Here is a 24,400-nt window from a genome sequence, read left to right on the forward strand (position 1 = left end):
GTGGAGCCAGCAACCCAGGCATGTGCCCTGACCTGGAATGGAACCATGACCTCCTGGTGCATGAGTCGATGCTCAACCACTGAGCCATGCAGGTCGGGCTTTTCTTGGCATTGGATGTAATTTATTCCCCAGCCCACGGGGTTCCTTTCCAGAGCTGCTGATCTGGGGGTAAGAGTGAAGCCGTCCTTCCAGCTGCTAAGACACAATTTCGCATCAAACCAAAACAGTGCGTCTGTCTTTGATTTCAGTCCATTGAACGCCCTGGAAAGGCAATCAGCACAGGACAGGGCTCGCTATCTCTCCAATGAGGTGCTTAACTCCCCGTCTCAATCAGCCATTTCCCTTCCCTTTCCTCCTTCCTACCTGTCCCATGTTCCCTAATTAAGAATTATTCTTAATTACTGAGTTTATGTGTCATTTTAGTTTAGAGGTAATTAATTACGCTTAGTGCCGCTCGCCGAGGATATTGTCTGCTCTACACACACCGGGCGCTTGATCATCAGGATGCCAAGCGCCCTCACCACGAGGCGGGAGCACGTGGATTTGTGTCTGGTTCGCAGGGCCCATGGATGCTATTAGACTGGATTTGCCATTTTCCATATGTGAGGGACACTGAGATCCATGGGCAGGTCACCGGCTGGAGGGAGGGGGATCCAGGGACCAGCTGGAGAAAGAGGCGCCTTAGCCCGGGTCCTTCTCCCCACCTTCTCTCCCTCGTTCCCAGCGCGTGTTGTGCTCCAAGTCCCAGAGAAGCCTTCCTCAGTGCCATCATCCTTCTTATAACTTTGTATCGGGCCCATTGTTTGATTGTCTGCCTCCCCCAGCAAATGAAGCATCTTGGAGGACAGAGACCATTTCCAATTTTGTCTAGCGTGTATCTGACTTTGTTTAACTAGCTATTGACACAGAATAGACACTGAAGAAATGTTTTAATGAATGAATGAGTGAATGAATGAATGAGTGAATTATTACATATTCAACCAATAAACCAGAAGGTCATAGTTCAATTCTGAGGCACATGCCCTAGTTTCGGGCTCGATCCCCAGTGGGGGGGTGTGCAAGAGGGAGCCAAAACATGATTCTCATCATGGATGTTTCTATCTCTCTCCCTCTCCCTACTTCTCTGAAATCAATAAAAATATTTTTAAAATATTTTTTCTAGAAACTGCATGTCATTTGACCCTTTTTAAAGCATGAGGTGCCCAGCATGCTTGGTGCCTCTGTCACTGGGTTCAGGAAGAGGAGCGAGGGGTGGGCGCGTGAAAGCTAATCCGCCTCAGACATCTCTGAGCCGGCAGAGGAGAGACTCGGGCCAGGAGCCTCACAGGTGCCCGATGACTGTCCTCGCGGCTGCGGGAGAGGAGGGGCAGCCTCAGAGAACAGGTGGCAGGCGCATCGCTGAAGACAGTGAGGCTCTAAAACGCAGAGACGGTTTGAAACCTGCCAGGAAGGTGGTTCTGCTTGAATGGAGAACGAGTAAAGGACACGTGGGGAAGGGGCAAGGAGAGAAGCCAAGGTCAGCTGCATCAGCGAATGGGATGCCATCAGATTGTCACAGACGGGGAACCCGGTGCCCTCCATCCTGGCGCAGATCCGGAGACAGCCCCCCACTGCCGGCAGGCCTGCCAGGGTGCAGAAACTTCTGGAACACTCTGGCCGCACACTCAGAAGCCTCCACGTCTCCTCCTGCAGGAAGCTGGTTAAGGATGAGAGCAGGCACGGTTCTGTTGCTCCGGATGCTGTTAGCACAGCGTACAAAATTGGCAGCAGCAGCCTACATGGTAATCACAGGTCAGTGAGAGGACGAAGTACGGGATTTCTATAGGATGAAGAACGATGCTTCCAATAAAAATCACGTTCTTGAAGAATACGTAATGACGTCGAAGGGTACTGGAATGCAACGTGTATACAATGTAAGATCAAAATCCGAATGTGAAGCTGGACACGGGTTTACGGAAGTGGAGACACAGCAGGAAGAAAAGAGGGAGAGACCGCCATGTGCTAACTGGTGAATGTTAATTGCCTATGGTGGTAGGTGTGCGGCCTTCTGTCTGTCTCTTTGTTTTCTTCAGTTTCTGTAGCTCATTTCCTGCTTTTATATCAGGGAAAACAGATGTGCGTGAAATTGTGTATGTTGTAAAGGAAATAGGATGTGATATCTTATGACTGAAGTACAAAACGTGCGGAGAACAGTTTTGGAAAATGAAGTGAGTGTTTTAAAGGTTATTTAGACCCTAATGTGGCTAGAGCCTTGTGTAAGTATTCAGGGCTTTAGGGAAAAGTGCATGATATGTATGGCTGTTGTCACTGGGAAATGCTAATATTTTGGAAAAGAAGAAGAAGATTACTCCACCTATTTAAGAGAAGAAATAAATTCTCCTCGGAAAGTGTGAAGGCAAATTCAATATCTTAGGAGAATGGGATATTTCTTAGATGCCCACTTAGTAATTTTGGGTTGGCTTTTGCAGTATGAATTTTCGCCCACGTTTATAAATCCTCTGCTCGTTGTACAGCCACTGATAAGCGTTGCAGGAAAATAGGCCACGCGTTGAGGAATGAGTCCCTGCGGTCTGCAGCTGCGGAGAATTCTAGAATAAATAGGGTGCACTCTGTGACCGTGAAACGTGTCTGATCTCTCGGAGGAGTCTGACGAGTGAAGGTGTTGATATTGCCCTGAAGACAGCTGTCGCTGTCGATCGACCTTGACCTGGGAGCCCGAGAGATGAAGGGCGTTGTGATGGAGAAGGTGGTCCGTGACCGAGGCTCCAGGCTGTAGCAGTTGTTAACTTTTCTCGCTGGGGTCAGCGTTCCCACTAGCTGTCTGACCGACACCATGGTTTCTCGCCTCAGAATTCACAAGCTCGCCGCCCTGAGAGCTCACACGCGTATGGATTTTTTCCAAGCTGGCCCACGGGCGTCTACAGCGGAGAGTGAACTGTATGGATCCATCACTCCACAGAGATGTCGGACCACACCGTTCAGACCTCTCTTTCAAGGGTCAACTGTGTTTTCTGTCTTTGTTTATTTTTCAGTTGCAGTCGCCAAGCGATATTATACCCACCTCAATGTACACGCGGTGATTAGACATCTGTCTACCGTACAGAGTGGTCGCCCTGAGGAATAACGTGCCCCCTGGGAATGGCTCACCTCGGCAGCACAGCATCTGCTGGGAGGAGGGCGTGGCGGGGGCAGGGCAGGCACCGCCTCTGACACGCCTCTCAGCCCTCGCCCTGCAGTGCACAGGGTTACACATTCACTCTCCTGCTCCCCACAGGAGTTCCCACTTAACCTGTAAACGGGTGGGGAAGCCGTTAGCGGCCATCAGCAGCCTGTGGGACTCGGGGATTTGCATGTCAGACACTGAGCGAAGCGTTGGGGAGAGGAAGATGCAGGAACGCACCGAGGCCCGGGGAGAGACAGGCCCGGAGCGGAAGGAGCTGCCCCTGAGCAGCTGGAACTGGACAGCCAGGGCCGGGGGGATGGGGAGCGTTGCATGAATGGTTTATGATGTGCGGTGGGCCTGGACCCAAGGACCGGTGGTCCCTGGTCCTGCCCGCAGGGCTCACGGGAGAGTGGCTGCCGGGCCCAGGCTCCCACGGTCTCACGCTGAGGGCAGCTGTCTTGGCATGAGCCATCGCAGTGCCCACACACCTGAGCAAGCCAGACAACACTCAGCCCGGCTTACCCACACATGGCAGTCAGCTCCTTCTGTTTGGGGAATAAAAGCCTTCAATTATGAATTCTGTTCCTCCCAAATTACCGTTTAAATTGTGGGCAGCATTGCCAACGTCTTTTTCTTTCCAATGGGCATCAATTTTGTTTCTAATGGAACAAAAATTCACATCTGTGCGTCTCTGATCTGCGTGAACATGTCCTTGTGGGGACTGAGGGGATGAAAGAAGGGTCGGGCACGCTCCGCACAGTGATGGGGAGGGCGTGCTAAGGACGTGGGTAGGAGAGCCACTGCCTTGCCCGGGTAGGGGTGACAGTTGGACTCGTCTGAACTGTGGAGAGGAAGGATCAGCCCACGATTCCCGAGAAGTGGAAACCTCATTCATTGCGTGATTAGCTCTTTCTTTACACAGCTGTGAGCGTTGGTCGTTGAAATACACCTACACATTGTCTGGCTGGTGTGGCTTAGTGGTTGAGCACCAACCAGGAGGTCAAGATTCAATTCCTGGTCAGGGCACCTGCCTAGGTTGCAGGCCCGATCCCCAGTAGGGGGCGTACAGGAGGCAGCTGATCAATGATTCTCATCAGTGATGTTTCTCTCTCTCCCTCTCCCTTCCTCTCTGAAATCAATAAAAATACATTTTAAAAAAAACAGAAGGAAATACACCTGCACATCAGTGTGCAACCTGCCACCCTTCCCCTGTACATTGCCTATCACTGGGTCTCACACCGTGAATAGACTTTGTCCGGGTCCAGGGGTGGGGACAGACAGACCTGGCAGCTTCTGGCGCAGAGCTGAGGACGGACACCAGAGACGCTGAAGGGACCGTGTGCGTACTCAGCACGGCTGGGCTGCGCACACGGCCTTTACAAACATCATCTTCTTCTTTCTCCCCATTGAGAGGGAAGCGCTATTTGCTCAGTGTTCTGCTCTGGACCACTTGGGGCTTTTCCTCCCAACACTGTTGGCATCACTGTCCAGTGAAAAGGCGGCACTGCCCTCCGCCCCCCGAGAATGAAAGGATGACTCCGTGGGGAAGGCGGGCACCGTGCCAGGCTCCGCGTGAGCCGAGCGCCCACTGCCTGCGCTGTTCTATCACCCCGAGCCCGCACAGGGAGTGACAGTCAGTGCGAGCGTGTGTCTGCACACAAAGGGACATTTTCATCCATCCATCGCAGGTGCACGGCCTGCTGGCGTGGCTGGTGGGACTGACGTCGCTCGGGGCTGGGCACGGTGCCCGTTGCTGAGCCGGGCACACGAACCGAGCCCACAGGTATTAGCCGCAGGTGAGAGCAGGCAGCTGGCTGGTGAGGACCCATCCAGGCAGGTGAGCCTTCAGAGGGTGAGAGGCGGGAATGGGCCCTGCCTGGCCGGCAGCTCCCAGCTGAGAGTGTTCAGAAAGCACACACTCACCTGGCACCATGCTCCGTGGGAGCCCTTCCCGCCGTGGTCTTCGTGAGCCCTGCTGGCCAGGCCACTGTCCGGGCGCTGGGCGTGAGCCACGCATTCCCGGGGCCCAGCCACTGCCCGGGTTTGAGCATCTGGAATCATGACGGAGCAGGGCCACGCGGAAACCAGGCCCATGTTAATTTGTTTCTGTTTGTTTGTTGTTAAGATGTTTTCATTGATTTCAGAGAGGAAGGGAGAGGGAAAAATGGAAACATCGATGATGAGAGAGCATCAGTGATGAGCTGCCTCCTGCACGCCCCACTCTGGGGATCAAGCCCGAAACCTGGGCACGTGCCCTAACCAGGACTTGAACTATGACCTCCTGGGTCATAGGTCGTTGCTCAGCTACTGAGCCCCGCCAGCCAGCCGGGCTCCACACCTTACGTTTTAAGCCAGGAGGCAGGTAACAATGCCAACGTCACAATCTGGGCCAATCATCCAGGTCGGACTCACAAGAGGGGCTGGTGTTGCTTTCACCAAGCTTATCAAGAAGCTCTTAATTGGCAGGAAACATGGCTGTTGACAGTCACTGACCACGCCCGCAGTAGCTCGCCCTGTTGTTCTGACTGTGCCTGCGGACACATCCTGACAGGTGCCTGTTGCCGTGCAGCCCACGAGCTAAGAATAGTTTTACAAGTTTAAATGGTTGGGGGAAAATGAGGGCTAATATTAATATTTCATAACACATGAAAATTAGATGAGATTCAAATTTCAGCGTCGCCGCATTCAAGTTTCCTGGCACGCAGCCCGCTATTCCTGTGCCCTCCTTACCCACCTCTTTCCCCCCTCCCCCCCACCCCTGCTGCAGCGCCTGCCGGACAGAGACCTTGTCCCAAAACGCAGAACACTGCCTGTCCGGCCCTTTGCAGAACAAAGGGTCTGCGCGCCCCTCCCCGCAGAGGGGTGAGATAGGGGCCCCTGAGGGAAGCGGCCTCCGCCCAGTGCCCTCCAGGGGGGCGGCCACGCAGACTCGGGGTGTAGTTTACAGGTGCCCTGACTCCGTGCATGGCTTGCCTCTGACGTCGGCCGTCACCCCGACCCGTCCCAGCGTCTAAATCTCAGCTCAGACAGGTGTGCGACCCTCCGGGCCTTCCTCCAGAGACCCCCAGCCTCAGTCCCGAGATGCCAAGCCAACAGAATCTTAAATCCTGTTACCCCAGCGGCCCCTCAGTGCGCTGAAAAGCCTACCCAGCCCTTCCCCAGAGAGGCAGGCAGGGTTTGTTTTCATGTGTGATGGTGGGGTGCTGGGTATGGGAGAGGAGGGGGAGGAGGCGGGGAGGGGGAGAGGAGCAGGGGCGGCCCAGCCTTCCCTGGAATGGCGGCACAGGGCCTGCCCGAGACCCCCGGCCTGAGGACCTGTGACTTCGGGGTTCGGGTGGATCTGGTCAGGCTCCCTCCACGGGGCCGAGGGTGAGGAGCTCACTGGAAAGGGACAGAGCCCCCACTGCAGGGCCCTCTTCCGGGATGACAGTTCATGCAGCTTACCTGCCGCCGCGGCCCGGGGACCCCTCGAGTGGCAAGGGCTCCCTACGAGCTCCCATGTGTCAGTCGGGACACAGGGAGTTGGCCCTAGACTGTTTGGCTCAGTGGATAGGGTCAGTCCCTGGACTGTAGGGTCCTGGGTTCTATTCCAGTCAAGAGCACGTACCTCGGTTGCAGGCTCCATCCTCAGGCCTGGTGTGGGCGCACGTAGGAGGCAACCCATGATGTGTCTCTCTCACATCGATGTTTCTCTCTCTCCCCCCATCCTGCCACTCTCTCTAAAAATCTGTAAAAAAAAAAAAAAAAAATATCCTGAGGTGAGCGTTAACCAAAATAAAGCCACGCACACCCTAACCGAAGAGGGTCAGGGGACTTTCCCTGTGGATTTCCCCGGGGCTGCGAAAAGGGACAAGTTGCCAAAACCGATTTGGCTCAGTGGATAGAGCGTTGGTCTGCGGACTGAAAGGTCCCGTGTTTGATTCCGGTCAAGGGCATGTATCTTGGTTGCAGGCACATCCCCAGTAGGGGGTGTGCAAGAGGCAGCTGATCGATGTTTCTCTCTCATCGATGTTTCTAACTCTCTATCCCTCTCCCTTCCTCTCTGTAAAAAAAATCAATAAACTATATAAAAAAAAGAAAAGAAAAAAGAAAAGGGACAAGTTGACATAAGCCACTCCCCGAGCTCATTTATCGCTGCTGTTGCCACATGAGCCGAGCTGACTCCCACCCTGGTCCCTGTCCTGAGCAGGCCCACGGCCGTGGGAGCCCGCCGGTGTGTGCCATGGGCCCGAGGGGTGCCCTCTGCCCTCGCTGGGCCGCAGTCGGTGGCAGGGCCGGGTCCAGCGTGCTATGCGGGCTGCTGGGCCTTGGAGCGCAGCCCTCCTGATCGCCAAGGGCTCTGTTGTCTGAATCACGTGTCGGATTCTTCAATTAAGCGGAGTGGCCGCCTGGGGCCGGGAGGAGGCTGGCATTTCCCGCCAGGCACCCAGCGATGCTGTTTATTCACAAACATTTGAAGAGGCCATTTCCCCGCTAAGTGTCTCCGCACACGGCGGGAGGGAGGCTGGGCGAGAAGCACCGTGGCTCCTGCGAGGGGAAGTCCCCTTTGGGAGGAGCATGAGACCCTCCAGAGCCCCCCAGTCTGTGCCCCCTTTGCTGGCAGCCTCCTGCCCTGGATGGAGCTGGGGGGGGGGGGGGGGGTTAAGCCTTGAGGGTCGGGCTGGAGGCAGACGCTTGCTCCTGGATTTGTTTGGGGCCCTCTAGTTTCTCTGGTTCCTCTTGCCCCGTTCCTAGCGGGACAGAGGCGGTCAGAGGCAGCTGCTCTCCCCGAGGCCCGGCTGCGTGTTCGGAACCCTCTTTGGGAAGCACTCGCATCCCGCACACACCGACACATACAGACACCCGCCCCCTCCCCCAGCTGGGCACCCAGGGAGGCGGGGTGCCACTGTGCCTGCCAAGGTGCTTGCTAATCGCTCACATCTGGGGGTGACTTAGTGCCCAGGCTCATCTGAAGATGATCTTTTTAGAAATCACCAAATCGAATCACGAAGCCCTAACTGTCTGCCCTCGGCCATCACCTCAGGGGGCGGCGGTCCAGGCTGGGGCTTCGGCCTGGGTCTCTGTCGCTGTGGACCTGCAGGGAGATGCCCGGGGTCTCCGCAGCCGCCCCACAGGGGCCGCTCCCTCCCGCACGGGCCGTCCTCAGGCGGTACCTCTGAGCGTGGCGCCTGGTTTGCCAGATGCCGCCGCTGCCGCCCAGGCCCGGGCCGGGGTCAGGCGCAGTCCCGCGGACACATTCTCCCTGGCATTTCACAGGCGCCCCGCGTGAACTCCTGAAAGTCAGGTGCAGATTGAAGCCGCTGTACGCCTGAGCCTTCCGGGTTGCCCTGGGGATTTATTTGGAGCTGACATTTGGGGGGTAACTCAGTTGCCCTCGGAGTCCGCCCCTTGCTCACTCCGGAGCGGGGAGAAGGGAGAGGAGGGGCAGGTATGCGAACGGCTAGTGCAGGCACTTAGGTAGGTTTGAGGCGCTCTGATGGTCGGGTTGGGCCAGTTTGGGGTGGAATTCCGTCTTTTCACAGGTGGCTTCCGGGTCAGAGCAGGACCCTGAGGCACATCCGCTGCCTAAAGGTGTTCCTGCTGCTGGGCGTGGCCTCCGGGCCTGAGTGTCCACGGGAACGTGTGTAATTGGCAGGTTAGACGCTGCTGGGCTCCAGAGCTGAATCCCCGCGAAAACTCAGAGCATCATGAGGGACGGAGCTGACGAGAGAACCACTGCTCCCCCAATGCTGTGCCAGGCAGAGGGAGTGGCGGGCCGCCGAAGCCCCAGGGTCTCAGCGTGGCCCGGTCCTTCTGCCTGCCCGCCTTTCCTCCTCCTGGACCGTGCCACGGCCACAGAGCGATGCCACGGCCACAGAGCGATGCCACGGGAGGGGTACCTCCAGTGCAAGTCCATTCTGAAACGTGCTGTATGTAACAGGGAAACCCATGATGTGTGGGTACCACTGTTCTGCAGACACGGGCTCTGCTCTGTACCACCACTGTGCCACGCCCTGCCCTCTCAGACCACCCGCCCTCCAGAGCCATTTCTGAGAAAGTCACCTTGGTTTCGGGGGAGGGGCGCCTGTAGGCGGGGCATGAGCGGAGAGGGGGGCGGGGGGGCTTGTTACCTGTGAGTCCGCGGTGGAAGGGCCCAGCCGCTCAGGGTGAGCTCTCTGCCCTGAGGGCGGAGCTGCAGCTCAGGAGCCTAGAGGACCAGCCTCCTGCATCCTCCCGCCCTCCCCTGGCCTCCCCATCACCCGGCCGCAGGGCAGTGTGTGTGTGTGTGTGTGTGTGTGTGTGTGTCTGTCTGGGGGGGGGGGTGTCCTTGCCCCTTGTTGCTCAGGTGACATGCCAGTGGCTATGGAATCTCACCTGCCATCGCTCAGCAGGACCTGTGCCCTCTAAGCGAGGAGGGGGTAGCTGTTCGGGTAAATTCCTTCAACTTCCCTGCACCTTGGCCATCTTTCCCACAATGCTGGGGGAGGGAGTCCGAGATGGAGAGAAGCACACCCCAGCTCCCCCGGTGAGGCCCTGAGCCGGGCCATGCCTCTGCCTCCTCTGCTGTAAGGGGACTCCTGGGGGTGTGAGAAACGGGGTGTGAGAAACATAAGCGTCGGGGTTGACCACGTGCCTGGGAGAGGAACTGAAACCGGAAGGCCTGGATGGCGGGTGTGTGTGTTCAATTCTCACATAAAGCTGCACGGACTATGGGTCAAGGTTTCCTCTTGTTTTTATTGTTGTTGTTGTTGTTATTGTGTGTGTTTTTTTAAATATATTTTATTGATTTTTTACAGAGAGGAAGAGAGAGGGATAGAGAGTTAGAAACATTGATAAGAGAGAAACATTGATCAGCTGCCTCCTGCACACCCCCTACTGGGAATGTGCCCACAACCAAGGTACATGCCCTTGACCAGAATCGAACCCGGGACCTTTCAGTCCAGAGGCCGACGCTCTATCCACTGAGCCAAACCGGTTTCGGTGGTTTTATTTTGTTTTTGCTTAAAGTCTTAGAACATTACATCCCAAGCGCCGTGCAGATCATGAGTGGAACCCTCTGGGCTCCTGAGGGGTGAGGTCACGCAGACAGGTGAGCCAGGCCCCGGCAGGCACCCGCGGAGCCGGCTCTCCGGGGCAGCCCCGTGCCTGCTCGCACACCACACTCCTCCTCAGGCGGCGGGCAGGGAAGAAACATCAGCAATTTTTGTTACTCCATCCTTTCGTGTTGAAGCTAATTGAATATTGTCTGATCCTTCTAAGTAAGCTAAATATGTTTGAATTTTTGCCAGTCTGATTGAATTTCAGGTGCTCAGATGAAAATGAATTACCGCCGGTGTAATTTCATCTAACAATTATGGAAACAACTCGATACATTGGAATGTGGTGGTTTGGCTATGTAGTCATATGGAGATACAGGAGAATGAGAGAGAGAGAGAGAGAGAGAGAGAGAGAGAGAGAGAGAGAGAGAGAGAGAGAGAGAGAGAGGGAGGGAGACAGAGAGAGAGAGGGAGGGAGGAAGGGAGAGAGAGAGAGAGAGAGAGAGAGAGAGAGAGAGAGGGAGATGGTTCCCTGCAGCCTGAGCAGCAGGGATGTTGAAAGCTCCCGGGTCCCGTAGCGTGCAGCCGAGGACGGGAGCTGGGGGCGCCCCCTCCCCAGGTGGACAGAGAGTGAGAAGTGACTCAGACCAGGACGGATCATCCAGCCCAGCCCCCTTTCCAACGCTGTCCCAGGCACAGCTTTACTATGGAGGAGGCTGCCCGCGATTCAGTGACCATTGCAAGTCCAAGACCTGTCCCCCGGGGGTCATTGGTTGATGACCTGTGTTGACCTGGGGGTCACAGAGGAGCCATAAGCCACTGGCCTGACTGGCCTGGGCCCACGGGCCGTCACAGCCACAGGCCCACGCACCCTGCCCAGGGGAGAGGCCTTGCGTGTCCCTGAGCCACAGCCACACATCTTAAATCCGGGGACGCGGGTTTCTAGGTGGGCAGAGGTGAGGGCCCCTTTGGATTTGTGACCTGCGTTACCCGACGCCCAGGCCGCATGAAACTTCAAACAGTGGCGCGTTTCCTGGCATCCGCCTGGGATGGGGCCGGGGTAAGCCGGGGACGGATCGCAGACAGGCAGTCTCGGACAGCCGCCGGGACCCGCAGGCGGATGGTTCCCCTGTGGCCCTGTTATCCGGCTGCTGTCTGCTCGGGAGTGGCGGCTGCGCCCGGGATGTCCGGTTTCCTGAGAGCTGGGCCTTGTGACTCAGCCTCTGCTTCCCGGCTCTGACTCGGAAATTAGTGCCTGGCTTCACGGCGGGACAGAGACACAGGTTGAGAGGTGTGGATTGCACGTGTTTCGTTAGCGTGGAGAGAGGCCCGGGCCGGGGGCCCGCCTGTAACTAATTTCAGAGAGCCATTCTCTGTCCCTGGCCACCTGTGGGGTGTCACCGGTTAATTAAATGCTTCATTTCTTTTCTCTAATTGAGGCCATGGCTACCTCTGAGGCATCCCTTCATAGAGTTCGTTGCAAAGACAAATGCTTTGCGAGGGCCTGTTTATTCCAAAGGAGACACCCAGAAAGCTCTGCGCTGCCCTTCTCCGCAAAGGGGCCCGCACACGGCCCGGACGGACATGGCCAGGGCCGCGGCCAGCCCTCCTCCGTCCCTCCCCGCGGGGGCTGCGCTGGCCCGGCCTCGGGGCCGAGGATGAGCGTGAGCTGCAGGCCAGGTGGGCGTGGGTGGACACAGCTCCAGTGGGAGGTTGGTGGGAACAGGAACTGGATCCACCTGGGGGTCACTCAGCCCAGGAGACCCGGCCGTTTCCCAGGAAGCTCTTAGAAACCAGTCCTTCAAAGTCACCGTCCGCTTTGGGTGATGCCTTCAGCCAGGTGATCGTCACATGTAACGGGAGGCCGCGGGCAGAGACCCGGATAGGGGGCAGGGGAGCGAGGCCCTCCAGGCGGACATGACGAGGCTGAGGTCAGGAGAGGGGGAACGAGGGTGTCCATCCAGCCCCCGCCCACCCCGCCATGGATCTCTACTTTACATGTTGGAGCGTTAGACGGATTGAACTAGACACCAATGACAAGGAAACAACCTGGAAAACACAGACATGCTACTGAATAGTGGGTGGGTTAATAAGGTCATGTAGGAAGAGATCAAAAGTCACCACAAGACACGGGAAAATGGAAACACAACACAAAATCTCTGGACACAGCGAATGCAGACATAAGAGAGGAATTCGCAGCAATACAGGCCCAGGCCAAGAAGCAAGAAATATCGCACAGAGTCCAGTGGTTGGCAAACTCATTCGTCCACAGAGCCAAATATAATAGCAACAGGACAATGATTTAAATGTCTTTGGAGAGTCACATTTTTTAAGCTTCAACTTCTCTAACGCCACTTCTTCAACATAGACTCACCCAGGCCGTGGTATTTTGTGGAAGAGCCACACTCAAGGGACCAAAGAGCCGCATGTGGCTCTCGAGCCGCAGTTTGCCCACCACGGATCTAACATGACACCTAAAGGAACTAGAAGAGGAACAACAAACAAAGCCCAAAGGGAGTAGGAGGAAAGAAAGAATAAAGACTAGAGCGGAAATACATGACGCAGAGACTAAAAAATATTATATAATAATGCAAAAAGTTGGTGAAACTAAGCGTTTTTTCTTTGAAAAGATAAACGAGCTCGATAAACCTTTAACCTGACTTGTAAGGAAAATGGGAGAAAGCCCAAATAAGTGAAATCAGAACTGAAAGAGGAAAGTAGCCACTGACATCACAGAACCACAAAGACCATACGAACAACTCAACTCTACACCAACAAAGTGGGCAGCCTGGAAGAAACGGATCGATGCCTAAAAACATACAGTCTTGCAAAACTGAATCAAGAAGAAACAGAAAATCTGAGCAAACTGATTACAACTAACAAAATCAAAGATGCAATCAATAAACGCTCAGCAAACACAAGTCCAGTCCAGGACAGGCTGGCTGTAGAGGTGGGTTTTACCCAACAGTCCAGAAGATCTAACAGCTGTCCTCCTTTCACATATAAGTGAAATATAGACTTCAGAGAGGAAGGGGCAGGGAGAGAGAGAGAGATAGAACATCAATAATGGGAGAGAATCATTGATTGCCTGCCTCCTGCACGCCCTCTACTGGGGACAGAGCCCACAACCCAGACCTGGAACGGAACTGTGACCTCCTGGTTCCTAGGTCAACACTCAGCCACTGAGCCACCCCAGCCGGCACAACTATTCTTCTTAAACTATTCCAGAACATTCAAGAGGAGGGAAGACTCCAGAGCTCATCCCATGAGGCCAGCAACATCCTAATTCCAGAACTCTCCTGCTGAGTGTCAGAGCTGGGACCAGGTGACCATCATCGTGAAACTAGAAAACTGAATTTCAGCTGACCCTCACCACCCAGGGTCACGTCTCCTTTGGTCCTCACACAATGACTGCCTTCCCCCTCCATTGCTCCCTTGGGGCCACCCCCTGCTGTCGGTCTCCGTTCTGGGGGTGGGCTGGCTCTGCTTGCTCATTGGCTGCTTTCCGTGCAATCACAGGGCCCTTGGCATTTTCTCTGCTTCTCCGCTCGGCACGATGCTCTCAGGATCCACCCTGATGTCGCAAACGCAGCCTCTCATCTTTCCTGGTGGATGAGTCCCTTTCCCTGGCATGGATGCAGGGAGGCACTGCCGGCCTGGCTAGAACAGACCTCCCGGTGGTCTCTCAGGGGGCCTTCTGGTCGCACCTCATTCCGCTGTGACAGCTTGTGGCCAGCAGTCAGGGCCCTTCACCAAGCTCCCAGGCCGGCAGCTGGCCGGTCAGACTCGCCGGCACCCCACTTCCTCCTTCACCAGCTCACCCAGGAAGGAGGATCGGATCCAACAGAGCGGCCGAGAGAGTGAAAAAGGCCATACCCAGGCAGGTGCCTGACCTCAGGGCGGACATGGGCAGGGGACCAGCAGGCGGGAGTCCCCACGGGCAGCCCGATTGCCAAGCGGAAGAAAGGCCGTTTCGTTGGAGGGGACCTTTCATCGCTGCCCGGAACGGAGACCGGCGCTGGCTGTGTCCCACGTCGCTCTCTGCTTTCTTCGGTGATACTGAGGGGGGGACGCCTGACACCGAAGGGCAGATGCTTCCTTTATCCGTCTCCGCAGCGGCCTCCCTCCTCCCTCCCGGCCCGCCTGCAGGTGACCTGGTTTGCAGAGGACAATCGTGCGCCCAGTGTCAGAGGGAGACCTTGGAGATCAAAGCCGGCTGTGGGGCCCACGCCGGAGAGTTTACTGACCCCGCAGGCGCGAATCTGAGGGGACAGGGCTGAGGGGAGGAGAGGAGCCGCCCACCGTATTCCTTCCCGGGAGCCAGAACTCGGTATCCGGTTATTTTAGTTTGTAAATGGGTGGTCCGCTCCAGGGGGTACTCAGTGTCACCTCACATCACAGCCACCGGCCCTTGTCCCTGAACATGCCTCAGGCGGTGCCGGGGCCGCCGATGGAGCACATTAGAACGTGGGGCAGTGGTCCTCACATAGAACAAACCCTTGTTGACCATCTTCTGTGGATAAGCCGCTGTACGTGGCAGCACAGGACACAGAAAAATGGGTACGAGACAGCCATGCTCCCAAGGGGCTTACCGTCCAAAGAAGGAAAGAGGAGTTAACAATGTGCTTGATAGAACAAGTCTGTGCCCACAGGGGCATAGCATGTAGGGGTCACGTGGTAAAAGGGAGAAAGGGAGGGTGCCGAAAAGCCTTGTAGGAAAAAAGGAACTTGAACTAGATTCTGGAGAGCAGCCTCGCGTTGCTTCCGGGGCGAAGGTGGGGAGATGCGTCGGGGCCCGTCTTTATGATGGCTCCCTGGGGAGAGGCCCACGCCTCCACACTCCGCCCCGTGTGACTGGGCAGATTGCTCTGGTCTCGGCTGCTATCCATGACACGTACGCCCTGCGCAGCCAGGTTTGAGAGGAAGCGATTAGAAACGCGTGCATCATGCCCAGCCGGGTGGCTCAGTGGTTGAACATCAGCCTATGAACCAGGAGGTCACGGTTTGATTCCCAGTCAGAACACATGCCCGGTTGTAGGCTCGATCCCCAGTGTAGGGCGTGCAGGCGGCAGCCGATCCATGATTCTCTCTCATCATTGATGTTTCTCTCTCTCCTCCCTTCCTTTCTGAAATCAATAAAAATATAATTTTTTTAAAAAAAGAAAGAAGCCTACATATCGCTCCGTAGTCACAGGCGGCTGGCCCAGTGGCAGACCAAGTGGGTGCTCTGATCGTGCTGGGCCCTGTGGCGCCAACAGCAGGGACACTGCACCCCCGGGGCAGGTCTAGCAGAAGCGGGACAGACCCCCCTGCACAGCCGGCTGTGAGGAAGGTTTGTATATGTCCTGAGCACAAGAGAGGGTGTGACACCATCATGCTGCGTCTGTGCCCGGAAGCTGTTCCTACGAGCGCGTTCTCCCCGGAAAAAGGGGCGTCTGCACCCTCGGGAGGCCTCCAGGACAGACCTGGAGGTCCTCAGGGCCATGCTGTCTGAGTGTGTCCCCCACGGCCGCCGCTGCTGCTGTCCATCTACCCCTTGTCCTCATTGGGTCGTTGCTCTGCTGGCTCCCTGCCTGCCGGGCGGTGTTCTTCATCCCGGACCCTGTCTCTTCTCATTCCAGGCGACGCCACGCCGCGCGGCCCGGTGTTCATGCAGGAGCCCAGCCCCGTCATGTTCCCGGTGGGCTCCGAGGAGAAGAAGGTGAAGCTCACCTGCCAAGTGAGAGGGAACCCGCGGCCTCGCATCAGGTGTGTCTCCGCGCCGGCGCCTTCGGCGCTAAGAGGGAGGGATGCCAGGGCACCCGGTACACACGGAGCGCCCAGGCCGGGCACTGAGTACACATGGAGCCCCCAGGCCGGGCACCAGGTACACACAGAGCCCCCAGGCCAGGCACCGGGTTCACATGGAGCACCCAGGCCAGGCACCGAGTACACACAGAACCCCAGGCTGGTGCCAGGTACACACGGAGCCCCCAGGCCGGGTACTGAGTACACACACGGAGCCCCCAGGCCAGGCACTGAGTACACACGGAGCACCCAGGCCAGGCACCAGGTACACACAGAGCGCCCAGGCCGGGCACTAAGTATACACGGAGCGCCCAGGCCGGGCACCAGGTACACACGGAGCCCCCAGGCTGGGCACCAAGTACAAACGGAGCCCCCAGGCCAGCCCCGGGCCACCCTGAGATGCCAGGGAGAGGCTGTGATCCCGGAGGCTCAGGCCCCCCTCCCCCTCTGGGCAGAGCTGGGCAGTGCATGTCCTGGTGGCCCTCCCACTGAAAGCCTTCCCGCTTCTTAACAATGTCTTTTTTTTTCCTTTTCTTTCTTTTCATTTCAGAGAGAGAGGGAGAGGGAGAGAGAGATGGAAACATCGGTGATGAGAGAGAACCATCAATCAGTTGCCTCCCACTGGGGATGGAGCCCGCAACCCGGCCATGTGCCCTGACCGGGAGCCGAACCGTGACCTCCTGGTTCCTAGGTCGATGCTCAACCCCTGAGCCACGCCGGCCGGGCTGTAATGTCCTTTATAAACTACAACAACAGCTTATTAAAATGCAAGAAACGGGCAGGGAACTCAGAACTGCTCAGGTCGTAGAGGAAATGGGACTGGAACCCGGAGCAGGAAGGCGGACAGGAAACACTCGCACCTCGAGGAATCGTGTGAGCTGGGCCTTGGACCGGGCAGCCCCGCAGGGGTCAGGGTCACAGGACAGAGCTCAGCTCAGCCACCAGGGGGGGCTTACATGGAAGGCCTCCCAGAATGCACCGGTTCTGGGCCTCCGTCCGACAGGAGGTGTGGCCAGACTGAGCCTCTTCCTCCTGAGGGGCTGCGAGCAACAGTGACCTCCGGTTCTCATCCTCACCGTGGTGCTGAGCGGCTCTCATAGGAGAGGGACAGCGGAAAGGAGGGTCATCTGAAGAAATCATCCAAAGGCAGAGGAAAGGGAGAAAGAGAAGCAAAATGTGAGAGGGGGGAGGAGGAGGAGGAGGAAGAGAGACTGATTAAGGCAAGGGAGCATGGGGAAGAAACAGTATCTAAAGAGACAGCTAAGCATGTCCCCACGTTAACGAAGACCCTAAGCCACAGGGTTAGGAAGCGCGGCGAAGGGAATGGCAAGCGGGACAAGGAAAGATGAAGCCCCATCTAGAACTGTCGCCGTGGAACCGAGCTGAGCTGAGGAGCCCACCACAGACACAGCCACGGCTGTAACCCCGCAGCCTTCAGCGAGACCGGCGGAGCAGCACTGAGCAGTCCGAGTCGGCGAAGAGCAAGATGGAAAACAGCCCTTCACTACGGAGAGGAGCTGACTGTCAGAGTTCTCTGTAGCAGAAATACTTTCCTTAAATGAGAACAAAGCAAATAAGTTTTAAAGCAGACGCTGAAGTGTGACTCCGGCCGACCCTCTCTATAGAGAATTCTAGAGCATGTGCTTTAAGCAGAATAAACACAATCCCAGCAGCAAGGAAAAGGGATAAGGAAACCAAGAGGTCCAGGTTGATATTCCTACATAAACAGTCATCATCACAGTCATCATCGCACTAAACAAGAAGAGTAATAAAAGCAATACTGTCTTGCAAAGACAAAAAAAACAACAAAAATAAAGTCAAGACAACAGTAGAAATACATTGGAAAGAGATCTACTGCAGGATGGGTTATCCTCTGGCTAAAAAATGAAGCACAGCCGAATCCGGTTTGGCTCAGTGGATAGAACATCGGCCTGCGGACTGAAGGGTCCCGGGTTCGATTCCGATCAAAGGGCATGTACCTTGGTTGCGGGCACATCCCCAGTAGGGAGTGTGCAGGAGGCAGCTGATCGATGTTTCTCTCTCATTGATGTTTCTGGCTCTCTATCTCTCTTTCTTCCTCTCTGTAAAAAATCAATAAAATATGTAATTTTTTTAATGAAGCACAGCTGGACCCCTCCCTCACAGCACACACACAGATCAATTCCGCGTGATCAGAAGGTCCACATGAAAAATCCAGAGTGCCTCGAATAGGAAGTAGACACACCTCTCTCTGACTCTGGAGGGAAGAGAGATTCCTGGAATATGACAGAGACATTTGCCGTCATTGATGTGAAGAACTCCTGTGTGACCGAATTGAACGAGATGAGTGACGTCACAAGCTCCCAGTGGGGAGAAGAGGTGTTGGACACTGCCATCGGCAAAGGGTTACTATCCAGAGTCTCAAGTATTCCCACAGATCTAAAGTAAAAAGCGAGTAACAGTGGAGCATTTCCGGAAGACATTTGAGAAGGCAAGACGAGGAAGACCCCTATCCCTTCAGAGTATAAAGAGATGGCCAAGCATCTGTGAGCAGAAGTAGACAAAGTAAAACTGACAGCTCCGGTTTGGAAGGCCACATTGACTGCAGGATAGACAATGTGAGCAATATAAATACAGGTAACCCGGGGTGTCCATCCCCACGCCCTGGCCCCGCGGCGGCGATGAGTGGGTCACAGCGGAGGGGGTTTCAGAGCACACACTGTGGGTGCTCAGGCTGGCGCGGGCTGAAGAAACAGCAGGAGACATGGGGGGCGAGCCTCGGACGCCCCCCGACCTCGGGTCCTTCCGCTCACTCCCTGGACTGATGCTGCCCTTTCCAGTCTCAGAAGGTGGACCCAGACCCAGAAAACGCTAAGAAGTGTGGACTTGTCCTTTGCATGGATCTCCCCCAAGGACCTGGGGGCCTTCCTTCCGGTGGGCACACAGCTGCCCCCTCTGGACAGAAGCCGGGGTCACAGGCATGGGTGGCGTGCTTTTCTGCGAGGTTTGTACTCAACTCAGCGTGCGGACCCCAGATTCCATGTCAGAGCAGCCTGCCCCCTCTTCCCTGCTGAGCTGACACTGAACAGAGGAAGAGGGTTCGGCTGCAGCAAACACACACACACACACACACACACACACACACACACACCAGATAGCTTCCCCGCCAGGCCCACTCTGTGCACCTTCCAGCGGCCCGCACAGGCCGGGGTGCCTGCAGAGCCTCGGTCTCCCCAGAGTTCAGAAATCAGCTCTGAGGCTCCCCGACGGGCCCTGGCCCTCAGGAGTCTCCTTTGTTCCTGACCGGAGCCATCTGTACGTCACCAGCACCTGAGAGTCCTCACACGGTGACAACAAACTGCGAATTCGCAAAGGTAGCGTGAGAGCAGGAACCCAGTGCGGTCCGCATCCAGGTCACCAAGTGAGAACCAACCAAAGGCTCTGCAGTGCTTTCTCCTGGAAACGCCTGCTTCTCCAGCGAGAACCCCGTCCCTCTGCCCTCTGTCATCAGCGGGACGCAGAGGGGGTTAGGGACTCCCTGCAGAGCATCCTGGTGGAGGTACCCGGTGGGGACCCACCCACCGAGGGAGGCGCGCCCTGTCCCCAAAGCCACTCGGTTTCTAAAAAGACTCGCAGGCTCTCGTTCCCGAACGCCGCTCTCAGCTTGCAGCTCACATTAGTTTGCAATTTCCTCTTTGAGTTCTTAGATTTGTCAGATTAGATTGCTCAACTCTCATTTGAAGTGAGAGCTATGGCTGAGACGTGATCCGTTGACTCAAAAAAAAAAAAGAAGGAAAAAAAAGTCGCAGGCAGGCAGCCAGCGCCCCAGATTCATGTGCCTCTAGACCTGGGAAATGGAACCGGCTGTTCTCTTTTTATTGCTCATCACTTTCCTGCCGGAGTCAGGACACAGAGAGAATTACTGTCGGCTACACGCCGCAGCGGGGCCTCGTACCCATCTTCTTACCAGCAACACACACAACAAACACACACACAGCCACGTCCCGGCTCCTGCTTCCCTCCCACCGCCCCACCTCTCAGCTTCTGACATGTTCCATCTTAAAGACACAGATGCCAACAGACATGCCCCATGGTGCTGGGGTGGGCGGGCTCCATGCTCCCTCCACTGTGCGTGAGCAAAGCAAACATCCAACAAAGGAGACTCTTTACTCGAACCCACAGCGTGTGTGAAGCCTATGGAGGCTGCAAGGGAGTTGACAGGAGATCAGGGCAGGGAAGTTGACTAATTTTGACACAGAAGAGAGAGGAAGACCTTTTTGGGAAGAGGTGTCCTCTAAGATGACCTTGAAGTGTGGGATCGCAACAGAAAGGGCCATCCTTCAAATGTGCCTTTGTTGATACCAATTACCCGAACCCTGCACCGGCCTGGCCTGCATGGTCTCCCTGACAACTGTTTACATGATGCGCCCCCGCCCAGGACCCGCAGAAGGAGCCCCCGTTCTCCGACTCCGCGATTCCGTCTGCTCCGGGTGGCAGTGTTGGTTTCCTATGTGACTGCCACCAAGATCATGGACATGTCAGCCCCAGCTACACTCTGGTTGTTACCTCATACAATGTATTCTATTTGGGAGGGGCAAGGAGGGAACAAGAGATGGTTATTAAACTGTATCTGCTCAGCCTGGCTGGTTTGGCTCAGGGGAAAGAGGTTGGGCCTGTGTCTCAGAGAAACTTGTTCAGAAACTCGGTTGCAGGCTCCTTCCCGGCCCGGGACCTCTCACATCGAAGCTTCTCTCTGTCTCTCCCCTCTCTTCCTCTCTTTCTAAAAATCAATGGAAAAATATCCACGGGTGAGGATTTAAAAAAAAAAAAAAAAATGTACCAGCTCAAAAGGCTCTAAGTATTCAGATGACATCCTGGCTGCGATGAGCTTTCTGTGGAAAGTCATTGGCTAGTCACAAACACACACACACACAAAAGGAGAGCTTGTTGTGAAAGATCTGCTGTTTACACGTGTGAGTCCCCCTACGCGCCATTCCACTGAGCCACACCGGCTTCGGCATCTCCTGCCATTCTTGCTCCTCAGGTGGAAGTTCAACGGGACGGATGTGGACCCGGGCGCGGACTTCCGCTACAGCGTGGTTGAAGGCAGCCTGCTGATCAGCAGCCCCAACCGGACCCGGGACGTGGGGACCTACCAGTGCGTGGCCACCAACGCCTTCGGGACCGTGGTCAGCAGAGAGGTGCCGCTGCGCTTCGCCTGTGAGTAGCCGCTCATCGCGTGGCCCCCACGACGGGGAGTGTTTGTGCCGCGGCACCACTGTGTCCTCACACGGAGTCTCCCAGAAACCCAAGAGGCTTTCGTGTGGGATACGACCGGCTCACCCTCCTCTCGCGTTCCGGGATCGTCGTGTTTGTAGGATACACTGGAAATCTGCATGGGGAGCTCGCTGTCTTCTGCTTTTATGACCCCTGAGATGGTTGGGTCATGTGGTGGCTGTGTTGTACGCTGCTCAGTACACACATCAATGAACACATACTCTCTGATGTACACACATGTAAGTTCACGTGCACACACATTCCACACACGCCATAAAGCGTGTGTAGAATACAAGCAAATGAACTGCCATTAGCTTACCACTCAATGTGACTAGTGTTCAACCATAAAGCTCCACTGGAGAAGACCATGATAGTCTGTTATTTTCACATTCTCCTTTTTTTTAATATTATTATTATTATAGAAACCAGGGACATTTTAAAGACAACTATGATAACAGAAAGCGGACGTTACCTTTCTGTGACACCTTTTCTATTTCTAGTTGAGAGCGCTTCAAAAACAGCCTGCCACCTCTTTAGACCGCCAGCTCATAAAAGCTCGGGAGACCGCGACTATGGAGGGAAGTGGGCGTTAGGAGTAAGGTGGGGCCAATGAAACCCACAGGCAAGCACAGCGAGTGCGTGGGGGTTGGGGGAGGGGCTCAGAGGCTGGGGGGTTGACCAGTGTGTATGCATTTGGATACGATCATAGATTTCCTTGTGTGAAATCCCCACTCATAGAGCACAGCAGTGATGTCAAAGGTTTACCGTTACAAAGCCTGACAGCAGTAACACTAGGATAGTCTCATGAACAAAACCCTCTCTGGAAACCCAGCATCAGCTACACCTGCTGTCCAGCGCGGAATCTATCACTGCCACGTGGCGGCAGTTTTCTTAGCCGGGAATGAATTTGCTGAGTCCTGGCGTGTGAGGGAGTCCGGGACCACTTTGTTCGTGAACGTGTCCCCAGCACGCGTGTGTGTGCAGAGTGACTGTGGGGCAGGTGTCCCGCTGAGGGCTTCTTCCTCTTGGTTTAATACAAGCCTCATCGCCATACTTACATTCAGTAATGACAGATGAATCTTGTTGGGTTCATTTTGGAAAATAATCATAGAATCAATGACACTTAGTGCAGGGGAAAAAAAATCTCTGTATTCAACTACTCTTGCACTGATTTGATTTTTGGATTTCATCACGTACGAAGTTTTTTGAAATAACAGCGCTAAGCGCAGCAGCAAAGGGATTGACTTAGCATTACTGACTTTCAGTTTTTTGACCTTACAACACTTTAAAGAGCAAATTGCCAAGGCTTACGCCTATCCAGGGGTAGAAAGCCAGGCATTTCTGCTACCAGAAGGCCTCTCTGAAGGACAGAAGCTCATTTAAATGAGGGGGTCAGCCACAACAGGAGCTCCGCTACTCGTTTTGTGGGCAACGTGGCCTGAGGGCCGGTGTCTGGGACCCATCTGCTCGTCCCCCCTCAAGTGTGATGTGGGCATCCTGCCCCCAGAATCCTGAGCTGATCACTACCTGTTATGCCCAGATTTCAAGATCCCCAAAGACCACCAGAAAGCCGAGTCCGATGCAAAAGCAAAGAGCCTTTATTCAAACTCGAGCCCGGTCTCTCCACCTCTACCAACACAAAGGCAGGATGCGGAGAGCCCTGAGTTCTGAAAGCACAGCCTTTTTATAGGGCTTAGGGTTGGGTGGTGGGGTGATGCTCAGACCACTGAGTTGGCTGGTTTCTACTTGTGGGGTGAGGGCCAGGGTCTGGTTACACCGCTTACCTCCCTCTGCACTTCTATTGGCTGATTTAATGGTGGGTTGGGTAACTGACACATTCTGTGGTTTTTCTTGGAAAAGGGTTATGTTGGGGACATAGTGACACAAGATGGAGGACACAGTACAAAATGGAGTCAGTCCTTTCACACCCAGCTTCAAAAATCCTACAGCTAGAGAGCTCAGGCCCTCCCCTGAAAACATCCATCCCACCCACCCTGACCACCCGGTTGGTCCAGAGAACATAGCTCACCCGGCACCTCTGCCTTCAAAGGGCTGAGCCTGTTCCTTTTCCCCATTGTCCCTCCCGCCCTGAGCTCGCTCACTGCGGGGCTCTCGCTGGCCCTTTAAAGCTGTGGTCACGGCCCTTTATCCCGTAATTCCCTTCCCTCCAGGCACTTAACTCACAGCCGTCTTCTACACTGCCCCCCAGTCCCGCTCCTTGTGACCACAGAGGACTGCACTCCGCTCCCCGCGGGCGCTTTGCCCTTGAGAAGGATGCTGGCGGGGACAGTGGCACCCCACGTTGGGGACTTGCTCTCAGGAGCACCCCCCGACCCTGACAGTCCCGTGTTCTAACCTGGTTCTGAGCACACAGCAGCGTAAAACCTGAGGGTCAATTTCTCATCAGTGTGTCTGCCCCCTGAGCCACCCAATAGTGCCATCACCCTAAGCTAACAGGCTCGTGTGACACACAGCCCCCACCCCTCCTTAGTCACCTCCAGAGCAGTGACCCTGGTGTCATCCACGCTGAAGTTGTGTTCAGTCTTCCTTTCTCTGACATATGTCCGGAAGGTCTCCCGGTCTAATTCGCATATTACCCTTTTATTAGTATAGATGACTGGACTCTTAGGAGAGTCTGTGTGCTGAGCCGAGACTCCCGGCCCCAGCCTGCTGTCCCCTGAGTCTGGGACACTTACTTTCTAGGCGTGAAGAAAGGAATTCCTTTACTCGTCACCTACACAGCGACACAACAAAGAAAACACACGCGTAAAGATGGTTTGGGACGATCTTTTTTTAACCCCACGCCCTTTCTATCCTAGTCGTTTTCTGGAGAATTGAACCTCTTGACCATCCACTCATCGTTTCCTATTCTCTTTCATCTAAAAGAAGATAAAAGACAGGCCTGTATTCAAAAGTCCTTTTAAAATGGTGGCAATAAGACACTTCTCCTTGGCAGTGTAAGAGGGAGCAAGACAGTGCCCTCTGTGAATGTTCCGGCGTCATTGCTTTCACCGGGAGCGTTCACATAATCGCGGGGAAAGGAGCGTTGCCTTTGACCACGGTCTGAACTGCTGTATGCAGGAGAGAATACCTCTTATTTAATCATAGACTTCAGGGCAGACACGCCCTCCGGGTTTCTGGGCCTGTATCTTTATTTAAAAAAGACGCCCTCGAAGGT

At 55.3% G+C, this 24,400-nt stretch overlaps 1 protein-coding gene across 8 annotated transcripts in view; it reads left to right on the plus strand.

Annotated features, from left to right (window-relative positions):
• The window catches only part of CNTN4 (contactin 4), a 315,102-nt gene that overhangs the window by 198,859 nt on the left and 91,843 nt on the right, over positions 1 to 24,400 (plus strand). For 5 of the 8 annotated variants that reach the window (XM_084902270.1, XM_084902274.1, XM_084902271.1 and 2 more), the window contains 2 exons: positions 15,801 to 15,927; positions 20,990 to 21,165. In XM_084902270.1, the coding sequence (XP_084758396.1) occupies positions 15,801 to 15,927; positions 20,990 to 21,165 (303 nt within the window). The remainder of the gene's footprint in view (positions 1 to 15,800; positions 15,928 to 20,989; positions 21,166 to 24,400) is intronic. The other 3 variants (XM_084902275.1, XM_084902276.1, XM_084902277.1) reach the window with 1 other exon arrangement.

This window comes from Pipistrellus hanaki (genome assembly GCF_964339955.1).
Source record: "Pipistrellus hanaki genome assembly, chromosome: 13".
NCBI classification, from domain to species: Eukaryota; Metazoa; Chordata; class Mammalia; order Chiroptera; family Vespertilionidae; genus Pipistrellus; species Pipistrellus hanaki.